The sequence below is a fragment of the Chiloscyllium plagiosum genome, unplaced genomic scaffold, assembly GCF_037043375.1.
Source record: "Chiloscyllium plagiosum isolate Xiang-an unplaced genomic scaffold, Cpla_swu_hap1 HiC_scaffold_37, whole genome shotgun sequence".
Classification (NCBI taxonomy): domain Eukaryota; kingdom Metazoa; phylum Chordata; class Chondrichthyes; order Orectolobiformes; family Hemiscylliidae; genus Chiloscyllium; species Chiloscyllium plagiosum.
In genome coordinates, this window is record NW_028270175.1 from 9934659 (window position 1) to 9948391 (window position 13733).

Genomic DNA, 13733 nt, shown 5'->3' on the forward strand with positions numbered 1-13733 from the left:
TGGTCTCCCTGAAGACCACATCGGGAGGTCTAAGGTGGAGGAGAGGCAGGTGAACCAGTTAAAGCCATTGGAAATGAAGGCTGCTGACACGTTTGATATCAATCAAAATCTACTGCAGATTTTGATATCAATCAAAATCTACTGTGATCCCCAGTGGGGTCCATCGAACAGATTTTGGAGTTGCAAGCTCACAGTCAGCAATGCCTTGGTATTTGACTCATTTCTAACAGCTTGGAGACTCCTTTTAAATCCTTGTTTATTTTTCTGTCTGCGGGTGGACGTGGCCCTAATGGACTGCCCCTCTGAGACCCAGTTGCTGCCTGGGGAAAAAAGAAAGTTTTTGTGTTCTCTTTGTCTTTCCCTCGAGTGAAGCCCTGCCTTTTCATCATCTCCCCCAGTGTTTACCTCCTGTTCTCTGCCCGAACCCTGGACGCGATGTTAAGGCCCTACCTAGTTCCCTTGTTTGTCACACAGGGACACTCAGTGTTAGGGACCTTAAGGTAGCATCACACCAGCTAAAACACTGCAAAGTGCTGACATGGACAAACACTGGACACAACATTGCAGAATCCCACCGTCCCCCCATTTATGAGCACCACCGAAATATGAGGAATTCTGTGACTATATCTGCAGTGGGAGACTGTCCGAACTAGAGCTCACTTTGTTAAAAGGACTTTATCCAAACTCTCATCAGCCTGTCCTGTGGGGTTTCATTGCAATCTGTCTAACTGCTGTTTGGTTGCTACATTGAGCCAAGGTGTAGTATTTGGATACAGGTGCATCTGGGTCAGAACATAACAGGTTGAAAACCAAGATGTGGAGGTGCCCCATTTGGACTGGGGTGCTCAGAGTCAGAAGCCATGTGGCACCAGTTTATAGTCCAACAGGTTTATTTGAGATCACCTGACGCTTTGAATGCTTGTAATTGCAAATAAACCTGTTAGGCTCTAACCTGGTGTCATGTGACTTCTGAGATTGCAAACCTGCCTTGGAAACCAGAGCAAGTAATCCCAGCCAACGCCTCTGTGTTAATTGTGGGAGTGCCACTCTGTCAGAGGTGCCAGATCAAGTAATCCTAGCTGACACCTCAGTGCTAACTGTGGGAGTGCTGCACCATTGTTTTTCAGATGAGGTGACAACAAACTGAGACCCATCTCGTGAAGGGAATAGATTACATGGAACAGTTTGACAAAAGGCAGATGAGTACTCCTCTTGCCCTGCCTCACGTTTACGCTACAACCAAAGCGGCTTGACCAGATGGTTTATTTAATTGCTGCTTGTAGGAGCCTATGTATAAATTGACAGCCACATTTCCCTATGTTACAACAGTCACTGCACTTCCAAAGTACTTCATTCACCTATGAACTACTCTACAATATTCTGCAGCCACACAACGAGGTGTAAAAAGACGACCAGGGGTGGGGAACACGCGGCCTTCCAGGTCATTGTGTGTGGCCTTTTGAATGAATCCAAATTTTGAAGAACAAATCTTTTATTTTTTATTGGTATGTTTTCCTTCGTCCTTTTATTATTTTTATTTTAATCTTAAAATGAATGTATTTAAAATACCAGAGAGTAAAGAAAATTCAACAAAATAATCCTCACAGACTGACCGCCGCAATTAAAAAATTGGTAAGTCATAAGGGCTATTTCTACACCTGCTATGCTCATGATTTAGTTATCTTAGTTAGTTAGTACATAGTAGTTAGATTTTTACAAAATAATGTGAACTTTGAAGAATATATAATTGAAGTTTCTTGGATGTGGCCTTATTAGATTACAACTAACGTGATACGTCCTTCCAACATGATAAGGTTCCCCACCTCTAAACCATTCTCTTACATTGATGGTGTGATACCCAAGAAAGACTATTCCTTGTTCCAGTTACCTGGGGGCTAAGATTGACAAATTATCTTCCTGAGTGAGTGATCCACCGAATCCTTACTCCAATCACGATTTTACTGACTGACTGGTCATTATCAATTTTGCTCTTCATTAGCAGTTAGGAATCTGCTGGGGAAAATCATGGTTAGTTTGGTCTAAAGGGTAGCACCCAACTCCTTTTGAACCAAAGCGTATGGTCTACAGCTGTCATTGACAATTAAATACTCTGTATGTGGCCTGACCCCGCAAAGTATTTCTCCCAGTCTTCAAGAGTAGGAGAAAACTCAAGACCCACGTCGAAGATTTGAGTATAGGAGCTGGGACGCCATGTTGAGGTCATTGGTGAGGTCTCTTCTGGACTACTGTGTGCAGTTCTGGTCTCCCTGTTATAGGAAGGATGTTGTTAAGCTAGAGAGGGTTCAGAAAAGATTTACCAGAATGTTGCTGGGAATGGAGGGTTTGAGATATAAGGAGAGGCTGGGACTTTTTTCACTGGAGCTTAGGAGGTTGAGGAGTGACCTTTATAGTTTTTTTTTTATAAAATCATGAGGGATATAGATAAGATGAATATGTTTGTTCCCCAAGGTGGGGGATGTCAAGTCTAGGGGGTCTATTTTTAAGGTGAGAGGAGAAAGATTTTTTTAAAAAGACATCAGAGGCAATTTTTTTTAACACAGAGAATGGTTTGTTAGTGGGATTAACTGCCAGAGGAAGTGGTGGATGAGGGTACACTCAACTTTTAAAAGACATCTGGATAAGTGCACAAATAGGAAATGGTTGGAGGGATATGGGCCAGGAGCAGGCTGGTGGGATTACTTCAGTTTGGGTTTTGGTTGGCACTTGGACTGATTGGACTGAAGGTCGATTTCTGTGCTGTATGACCCACAGATGTTTGGGTCTGTAAAATAGATGATAGGGTTTAAAGTTCACCTGGGTTATTAAGGATCACCATTTGAGCATGCATGGTGCTTCTTTTAACCCCCGCCCCCACCCCACCCCCGTGTCAATCAAATATTAAATCAGCTTCTGTTGCCCCTTTCGCCCTTGCATTCCAGATCATGATCGTTCATTGTCTTCACAACATTTTTGCTTGTGTCATCTCTGGTTATGATCAGATTCCCTACAGTCCAACCAGTCCACACCGACCCTCCGAAGAGTAACCCACCCCAGACCCATTTCCCTCTGACTAATGCACCTAACACTATGGACAATTTAGCGTGGCCAGTTCACCTGACCTGCACATCTTTGGATTGTGGGAGGAAACCGGAGCACCCGGAGGAAATCCACGCAGACACTGGGACAATGTGCAAACTCCACACAGTTATATTATCAGTGACTCTAAATTGGGGTCCAGCAGTCCTTTAGCCATTCAACAAGTGGAACAGCCACTCACTGGGAAGCAACTCACCACCACCTCATGGGCAACTCGGGACAGGTAATACAGGGTACCCCCTCCCCCCGCCTCCCCACCATCCGAAAGTAGAGTGTTCCCATGAAACCTTTCATAAGCCAAAGTGGCATCAAGCGAAAAAGCATGAATTTATGTGGGAAAAATTTCGCCTATCTTCGTAAAAGCGAACATCCTCTTTGGATTTCTTTTGGTTAGTGAGAACAGGTACTAATGTAGGTCTTTTGTAAAAGCGAAGTGTGTAAAGCGAAATTTTGAAAAGCGGGCAATACCTGTAATGCTGACCCAACTCATGAAGCCCACATCCCAAGAGTGAATTTTAGAAGAAATTAATGTTAGAGACCCCTCACATCCCATCTTCAAGGCATCCCAACCCCTGAGAGCCATCATCGGTTGTTGTGAAGAAAACAATTCCACCTGGCTCACTCATGTCCTGTTTTGGGGATGGAAATTGACATTCTCACCAACGTTCCTTGGAACTGTGTTTTTTTTTCAGGTGGACAGACCTCCGGAGCAGTGCAGAGCCATGACTTCTGAAACTGGAAGTCTATGCTCGGAATGGCTTCTGGCTGTGTAGCGTGGAGAGAATATTGGTCTTTACCTGGTCTGGCGCACAGCAGGGTGGTTGACTCTGGTTTGCTCAGCTAGTTCAGAGGGCACTTCAAGGGCAATTAGGGGTGGGCAACACATGCAACACTCTCATCCCATGAACAAATAAAGGAAAATGGTTATAGAACTCCTGCAGTGCAGGTGGAGGCCATTCAGCCCATTTCGGTCTGCACCGTCCCTCCAAAGAGCATCCCAACCAGACGCACACCCTATCCCTGTAACCCTTTATTTACCATGACTAATCCATCTCACCTGTACATTGCTGGACACTATGGGCAATTTAGAATGGCCAACCCACCCTAACCTGCACATCTTTGGACTGTGGGAGGAAACCGGAGCACCCAGAGGAAACCCACTCAGACACGGGGAGAATGTGCAAACTCCACACAGACTGTCGCCCGAGGTTAGGATCAAACCTGGGTCCCTGGCGCTGTGAGGCAGCAGTGCATGCCATTGTTTCCACCCTTGTGGATTTTTGACACAATCCACACGTACAAGTCACATCCTTTGCAGGTATCTAGCATCTTGGTACTCACGTGGTTATGTAGTAAAGCAGTGTTCCCACTGAATATGTGTGCGGGTTGGTGATGTGCTGTCATGGGTCAGGGTGTTCTTGTGTGTTGGAGCATTCATGTGACTCAGTGTTAGGAGTAACGTTTGAGCTCATCTTTGGACTCTCCATAAACGTCATTAATATTAGCAGTGTTTCCTCTGCCTCTATGCTAATAAGCGAGCTCTTTCAGGGGTGAACGTAGGAAGCTCCTTCAGACGATGAGAGTTAGAAGTGGCTTTCGGAGTGGCAGTATCTCTTTTTCACTTCTGCTGTTTTCCTCTTCAGGAGCACGCACGACCTTGTAGCAATGGACGGGTGGCTTTATGCAGTTGGAGGCAATGACGGGAGCTCCAGCCTTAATTCCATTGAAAAATACAACCCTCGCACCAACAAGTGGGTGGCAGCTTCATGCATGTTCACACGACGAAGCAGTGTGGGCGTCGCTGTGCTGGAACTACTGAACTTCCCCCCTCCGTCTTCTCCCACGCTCTCTGTCTCTTCGACCAGCCTCTAATGCCAGAGTCCCCGCCAGGCCTTACCTCGTGATGAACACGGTCCTTTTGGAAGCAGCCAAAGTTTGCTGCCCCTGGATTTGTGACGAGGAAGCTCTGGGTGCTGTTCCTCCTGCTCGACAAGAACAAAAAAAAAACGGGCTGGATTGCACCTGAAGTGGTGAGCGTTCTGTGAACAAATCTGAAATTTGCCAAAAACAGGCAGCGTCCGATTGAATGATACAGTGCAACTGCCCACCTGCAATGGTCTGGTCACACAACCTGAAAGGTGTCATTTGAGGCCGAGGAGGAGTCAGGTCTGAAACCTCCAATGTTCAGGTGGGGGGGGGAATTGTGTTTTTTTGTTTGAATGCCCTATCTCTATCGTAAGAGTCGGCACAGAGAGCAACGCTGCCGGTGTGTTGGAAAATTTGGCAAACGACAGAATCTCTCCATAACTCAACACATCACCACCAGGAAAGTGCAAACTGTTGTTATTTCTGGAATTTTATCTCACGTTTTTCATCGGTATTTCCACGGCATGATGCACAGTGCTTTAATTCCAGTGAAAATATATGACAGCCCAACCTTGGCCGTAATGGCCCAGCAATGGACACTGACCACTCTCTTTGAGCCCCTCTCCTCCACAACTCCACTTCTAATGACTTTTTGTTTAAAACCTCACTCTGTTATCTTCAAGGCTATGTAGCATAACTGATTATACGACATATCAACTCCTTCCTGAGTACCTTAATTAACCAAGGTAGACAACAGCAGTGCACAGAAGATATGACAAAGAGAGCTTAACAACTGAATAGACCTAATTATTCCACCTCTTTTTGTACTGATCAACAAAAATAATTCATAAATTGATTGCATACCTCGTACTTTTGGTAAAATATAATCTCCAGGAGATTCTACTGTAGCACTTGGATTTTATCACTCAACTTGTACTGTCAATGAGAAGTTACCACTGACCAGAGGTGATAATGTGTGTTTAATTTAATTTTTATCTTTTAAATGTGAAGTTTGTTGTCTTTTTATGCATTTTAATTTTTTTTTACTCTATTATATTTCTGTGTATTTTACTTAAATGATTGTCTACCTCTGGTCAGGGTACTGTTGCCAGGTAGAAGGGCAAAGAGGGGATCTTGTGTGCTGATTTTATGGGGAAGGTAAGGATTGGGGATGAATCCAATAAGCATTGTGAATAATGCTTTCTTCCCAAATAATGAATAATGCTTTCTTCCCAAATTTCTCTTCAGTAGCACGGACAATACGTAATAATGAAATATAACGTAATTTACCTTTTTTTGGTTTTCGCCCATGCCATTTTGGTTTCTCATGTTACTATGTCTTTTAGGCGATATGTTCTCATCCATTTCTGTAGCAAAGCCAGTGTCGCATTAGAAGCTACTTTTGGGTAAATGTCACTGAATCAGGTAGCTCCTCAGTGTGCGTATAATCACACAGTGTGTGCCGAAAATTCCCATCATGCAAATGGTGTCATTATTTTACATGCTCGTGCTTCCGAACCTCAACAGATTCCTCCAAGTTCTCGAGATGGATGATTGGGTACGAAGGGGGTAAATCAATAAGGATAATGTCAACTGGGACAGGTCTTGTTACCACCCCCGCCCAAGCCTAGGGCACAGGAAAGCTTGTCCTGCTGCTAACTCCTGTCTGGGGCACTAAGTTGAGGACATCATCAGATTTGACTGTGATGGTGTCGTAGTAAAATAGTCTGCCAACTGACAGTTCGGTAGGGAGATGGGTGGCATTGGTGTTCCTGATGAACTGGCATAATATTGGTCGCAGTCTGTAAGACAACCCCTTCCCCATTTTGCATCGGTTTTCCGAAGATGTAATGGTGGGCCAATCAAGTGAGATCAACCCCTTTGTTCTATCACAACTCTCGATCACCGCCATGAGGTGCTGGAGAGCCATCTGTATTTGAACTGTGACCCCCCCCCCCCCCCCCCCCCCCAGGTGCCAGCAGTTTATTTTAGTCACCTGACCTAAAATCTTGGAAGTACTCAACTTTGAGGGTAGAATCATCAATCTCTCTCCCACATCCCTGGAGCAGTAGCTCTCTAACAAAGCTTAAATTGGCGATACTTGGCACTGCTGAATAGATTCTCTCTCTCTCCCCATCTCATTACTCATCAGCAAAGCCAATTCCACCTACTTTCCCCTTGTTCTTGCTTTAGCCAGTCATCCGTCTGTAGTAAATGTAAAATAAACCTCATGTACTGGGTTACACTGAATGTTAATAAATGAACCAGCTAGCATGTAAATAATTGCTAAAGTAAATCTAGGAAATGTATGTTTCCAGCAAAACAGTCTCTTGTTGTACAGAATGCAGTTGTAAAAGGGGTTTGACTTTGGGTCTTACAGCGATTTTCACCATGGTTTCTAAGGAAATTATTGTCAGTTTTGAAACCAGACCTTTTCAGTAGATTACCAAATAATAGTTAAAATGGGTTTGAAGTTGTTGAATTCTAAATGTCCATGTTTTTAATTGTTTTTGTTCCACAGTGAGTGTCTGAGGATGTGTTAACTCAAACCCTATAGAATATTGTGCCAGATGTCCACATGATGGTTTCACCAGCCTTCGTTCTCTGACTTCAATGAACTTTGCACCTTGACTCCATTTGTCTTTGTTATTGACCGTGGCCTCCATATAGAATATTCTTTGTCCAACAAGGCTCAAGTCATCTACATCATGTAGTAGGATTCTATACAATAGAACTTTTTAAAAATTCCTTCCATAATTGAACAAAATGCAATGTTTGCGCTATGCCATTCTTGTTTGTAACTGTTTCTGTCCTAGACACCTTGACTGGAACAATTAGATTATCCAAACACAAACTGTTTGTGTGATAATTCAACCCATTTCCAACCTGTCTCAGGTCTTGGGAAAACACGGTTAAGTTTCTCCAAGAGCTAAGAAGTTTAATCCTATTAATTTTGTCATTTATGAACTGACTTACAGTATAATTCTTTAAAAAAAAAAAGGCACATATGTTTAATTTAATAAGAAGCTTCACTGTAAGGCATGGAAAATGTGTACAGCATCTTTTTAGCTCTTAGCAAAGCTGTTATTAAATGAAAACCAATACTTACATCCCTCTTTCAGTCAGATATTTGGGAAACTACATGTGCACTGTGCAGTGATTTAGAATGTGTTTGAGTGAACCTATAAGAATTGTGGGTACTTTTGGATATAGTTTCACGACTATGATGTTTACCTGTCAGTCGTTTGGAACCTTTGCCTTGTCCCTTCAGGGTTAGCTTCAATGTAGCATTTCTACTCCCACCTCCCCACACTGAAAATAAAAGTAGATTTATCTGCTTCAGAGATCCCTCGCTGGCACAGGGAGCTAGGTTTCAGGTTAGTTTGTGCAAGGTGGTAAGGCAGGCTGCAACAAAGGTACAAATGCACAAACTTGTCAGTCGTCAAAATAGTTGATCCTGATTTATTTTTCTAAGATTACAATTCACAAATGGTGTGTGTGTGTGTGTGTGTGCCCGCGTGAGTTTTTTTTTGTCAATTAGATAATCAGACCTGAACAGAATCTAGTACAATGGTTTTGTTTTTATGTGCAGGTATGAAGAAAATGACATGTTTGAACAGGGTGGGTGAAGCACCGTGGGTTTAGTTTAATTTACAGTTAATATATGTGAAACTTGTCGCTTATTTATATGTAATTTATGTTGGCAATACTTGTGTGAAATGTTTTCATTATCTTTGCACTACACTTTAAAGAAAAGCAATACAAGATTATGTGTGAAATAAATGTTTTTTCATTATTTGGCAAAGTTATTTCTTTTTTATGTGAAGAGAGCTGTCAAAGTGTTGCGTTTGAGGTTTTGTTTGACTGATTCCAGTCGATCGGCGATGGGAAATACAGCGTTACAGAGGGATGGTCAGTGGATGGATCTGGGTGGGATGCTGTTTGGAGGGTCGGTATAGACCCCCAGGCCAAATGGCCTCCAGCTGTACTGTAGAGATTCTATATTTAAAAAAAACAATTCTATCCCCTCTAAGTAGAGGAGCCCAGTTTATTATTTTATATTTGTGCCTTCTAGTTTGGGATCCTCCCACAGGAGAAACATTCTCTCCACATCTGCTGTGTCCTAATTTTAAACATCTTCATTGGGATATCTCCGTTTTCTCACTCCTGTAAGTTCCAAACCGTTCAATCTTTTCTGATGGCTATAATCTGGGAAAGCAGGTGGTGTAGTGGTAATATCCCTGGCCTAGTATTCCTTAACCACAGGTGAATATTCTAGGGATATGGGTTCAAATCCCACCATGGTGGATGGGGAGAATTGGAACCCAATTTATCAAAATAAACCTAGAATAAAAACCTAACTTAATGGCGGTCATGTTGTAACAACCCTTCTGATTCACAAATATCCTTTAGGGAAGGAAACCTGCAGTTCTTACCTGGTCTGGCCTACATGTGACTCCAGACCCATGGCAATGTAACTCTTAACAATGATGGGCAACAAATACTGGCCTAGCCAGTGTCACCCACATCCCATGGACAAATTAAAAAGAAAACCCTCAGTTCTGGTACCCTCTTTGTAAATCTTCCTTTCAGAAGAAGTGAGATCATCGCTTGCTGATGGCCAATATTGAAGTACTGATCAGAGGGATGGGAATGGAAATGAACAGTTCTGGTTCAGTCCTCCGCCCCTGCTCCTCAGATGCTGCCTGACCTGCTGTGCTTTTCCAGCGCCCCACTCTTGACTGGTTCAGTCTTTCTCTGATAAAGGGCTTTTGCCTGAAACGTCGATTTTCCTACTCCTCAGATGCTGCCTGACCTGCTGTGTTTTTCTAGCACCACGCTCTTGAGTGGTTCAGTCTTTCTCCAGTCTGCGTCATCAAATAGAGGTTATTTGAAACAAGAGTTAAAGGTGTCCTTAGAAAGGGAGTACGTGGTGCTCAGCAAAAACTCTCAGCCTTAGATGATAGGAGGGAGCTGCAGAGGCTAGAATACATTATTTTCCCCCTCCAACACCATTTTAATTTTGCACTTTCTCCTTTGTCCTTCCTTCAACCCCCACCCACCAGACTTTGTCATGGCATGGGCTGCTATCACAACCAAAGCTACTCCCATTAGCAGCTATTCATTCTCCCAGGCTGATCTCTCTCTCTCTCTCTCTCTCTCTCTCTCACACTCACACACACGCTCTCATTCTCTTTCTCCCTCCCTCTCACACACACTCTCACTCACACTCTCTGTCTCTTTGTCTCTCTCACTCACACACACACTCACTCACTCACTCTCATACACTCTCTCACACTCTCACTGTCTCTTTCACACACACACACACACACACACACTCTCTCTCTCTCTCTCTCTCTCTCTCTCTCACTCACACACACTCTCTCACTCTCACACACACATTCTGTCTCTCACACACACTCTCTCTCTCACTCTCTCTCTCTCACACTCTCTCTCTCTCTCTCTCTCTCTCACATACACACACACTCTCGCTCTCTCTCTCTCACACACACTCTCACACATACACACACACTCTCACGCTCTCTCACACACTCTGTGTTTGGACTCCATCTCCACCTATCGTTTACTCCTTATCCCTCCCCACCATCCCTTCTCTAGCATATCCCAACCTTTTTCCAGCTACATTCCATTCTGAAGAAGGTCATCGAACCTAATGCGTTAACTCTGCTTTCTCTCCACCGATGCTGTTTGACCTGCTGCGTTTTTAGTCATGGAGTCAAGATGTACAGCACAGAACCAGACCCTTCAGTCTAATTTGTCCATGCTGACCAGATATCCTAAATTAATCTAGTTCCATTTGCCAGGATTTGGTTCCTATCCCTCTAATTCCTTCCTATTCATATACCCATCCAGATGTCTTTTAAATGTTGTCATTGTACCAGCCTCTTATCGACCCTTCTTCCAGCTACCAACTGGATTCATTGCTCCCATTGACCAACCAGGTCATACCCTCTACCTGTCTTCAACTATCCCCACTTCACCACCCTGCCCTTGCCACCCCTTTTATCTGCAGCTCCCCCTACACCCACCCCCAGCCCTGAAGAAGGGTTACACCTGAAACATTGACTTCTCCACCTCCTGATGCTGCCTGGCTTGCTGTGTTCTTCCAGCCTCCTGCTTGTCCACCTTGGATTCCAGCATCTGCAGTGTTTTTTTTTTGTCTCCTCCACTTCCTCTGGCAGCTCATTCCATACACGCATCTCTGCGTGAAATTCCAGCAATTTCTGATTTTACTTTTGACCCCTCCTGCTCTTTCACCACTGACCCCGGTGGACAGTGCTTGTGAATTGTTGCTATTAAGTTGGTTTTTATTTCAAAAATATAGAAATCTTTATTCATAGAAATCTTTGGTACATGTCCAGTCGATGATGCTATTCAGATGTATATGGTCTTTACATTCAGACAACAGATTGAGTTGTTGATGATTACAGTTCTTTCTGTTAACTGTCCCACCCCTTGGCGTTTAGCTGAGGTGTCAGTGGAGCCCAATTACTGAATGGGCCCCCATTATTCTTCAGCAGAAGGACCTTTACATGGTGGTCTTTCCCCACCGCACATTGGCAGCAGCTGCCCCAAGCTTCAGTGCGTCCCTCAGCACGTAGTCCTGGAACATTTAAGAGGCATTTGGATGGGTATATGAATAGGAAAGGTTTGGAGGGATATGGGCCGGATGCTGGCAGGTGGGTTGGGATAACTGGTCGGCATGGATGAGCTGGATCGAAGGGTCTGTTTCCGTGCTGTACGTCTCTATGACCTTGGAATGTGCCAGTCTACAACGGTTGGTTGGGGCCAACTCTTTCGACTGGAAGACCATCAGGTTTCGGGCAGACCAAAGAGCGTCTTTTACCGAGTGGATGGCCTTCCAACGTAGTCGATGTTTGTCTCTGTGTGTGTCCCAAGAAACAGCCAGTAGAGCATGGAGTGCCGTGTCACAGAGCTGCGCGGGACAAACCTTAACAAACCACTGCATTCCTCTCCAGACTTCCTTTACAGAGGCACATTGTTACTGTTTAGTTATGAATTAGTTAATTTGGTGGTGTGTTTTCAAACAAAAATCCTGCAGGTGTTTCAACTTTGTTGTAAAGATGTAGCATAAGCCTGAATTTATTAAGTGTTAGAATCTGAGGAACGTACCAATTTACTGGGTTATTTACAGTCATTGGTGTATTTCAACATCAGATTCATTGAGAATGTAAAATGTCACTTCCAACAAATAAAGATTGGGTTATTAAAATTGCATAACAATAAGCTAATTAATAAGGTGGAAGTATCAGCAAGTCCATACAATACACTGGGATAATGGGGAAGCGAATGTGAGGTAAAATCCACAGAACCCAGACAAATAGAAATTTTTAAAACCAGCCTCCTTCCAATCACGTGAATTTCTCAGCTAAAACAAACATCATAAGTCAAAAGGTAAAGTTTCATCTTTGAAAGAAGATATCTATGCGATATGGGACAAATCATTCCATATGTTACATAGCAAGGTCTTCTCTGTTATTATCTAATATGTTAAAAGTCACCTTTAATCCTGTTTCAAATTAGAAAGTTCATGAGTTAAATTTATTGATCCAATTCAGGGCATGCACTGTGTTTGGTCCTGGCATTTTTGAGGAAGATAATAACCTTCCAATAATCCTGTTGGTGACTGAGTCATTAGGAACATAAAGTTATCCCGATGAGGATAAAATGCTCCAAAGTTGGATCACTACCAGTAATAACTGTCCAACACTTGAAGGATGGTCACTGAACTGCAGTATTGGAGGACAGCTAGGTCTGATTGATGCTACTGTCAGCAAGTGGACATAGAGAGAGAGAACTATTAAAAGGGGAAACTAAGGTATGGACACTTGAGTGGATCGCCTTGAGAAGTATTCTTAGAAACCTTAAACTGGACCCAAACGGTGCAATAGCTTTGGCGGATTAAGTGGTTAAAGTGGTTTTCGTGGTTAAAAGCAAAAAGAGGTTCCAAACGGAATGAGTAGATGTGTTGAGCAGAGGTGATGATCTCTCTGTGACAATACAACACACAAACACCTCACCATGACTCTAAACGCCATGTGATTTAGAAGAGCATCATGTTTACATTCTGTGTCTTTAAGGTGAGGTCACTCAGCTGTGAGATCACAGTGAATGCTCTGGATGTGACAATGATAAACACACTCTTCTAACGGGCTACCTGTCCATGGTAGAGGAAGGAACAGGGATTGGGCGTTGGGTGGGGGGATGGAGGAAATGGGTGGTAGAGAATGAGAAGGGGGTGGGGTGGAGTTGGGGGAAGAGGATGGTTGTCAGGGAAGTGAGATGAGTATGAAGGGAGTGGTGGGAGATGGTGCAGGGAGTGGGAGAGGGGTGGATGAGAGGGAGAGGGTGCAGGGAGTGGGAGAGGGGTGGATGAGAGGGAGAGGGTGCAGTGAGTGGGAGAGGGGTGGGTGAGAGGGAGAGGGTCCAGGGAGTGGGAGAGAAGTGGGTGAGAGGGAGAGGGTGCAGTGAGTGGGAGAGGGGTGGGTGAGAGGGAGAGGATGCAGGGAGTGGGAGAGGGGTGGGAGAGGGTGGAAGAAGTGATATAGGGGTGGGTGGAGTGAGGGTGAAGGAACAGCCCAGCACTGTAGGTCAATGACTTTCTCCACTCCTCCAGTCGCCATTGCAAAATCAAAGGCAAGGCAATGCAAGGCGGGGATGTTGTGGACATCCAGGGAGGTTCAGAGTGAGTGACGAAGATGAGAGCCAATAAAGAGCCTAGTGCAGTC

The 13733-nt window shown here is 44.1% G+C and overlaps 1 protein-coding gene across 7 annotated transcripts in view; it reads left to right on the forward strand.

Moving 5' to 3' along the window:
- klhl17 (kelch-like family member 17) overlaps positions 1–8758 on the forward strand; it is an 83910-nt gene extending 75152 nt beyond the window's left edge. For all 7 annotated transcript variants that reach the window (XM_043676136.2, XM_087980304.1, XM_043676135.2 and 4 more), the window contains one exon: positions 4740–8758. In XM_043676136.2, coding sequence (XP_043532071.1) covers positions 4740–4968 — 229 coding nt within the window. In that variant the 3' untranslated portion in view covers positions 4969–8758. The remainder of the gene's footprint in view (positions 1–4739) is intronic.
- Positions 8759–13733: the final 4975 nt, after the last annotated feature.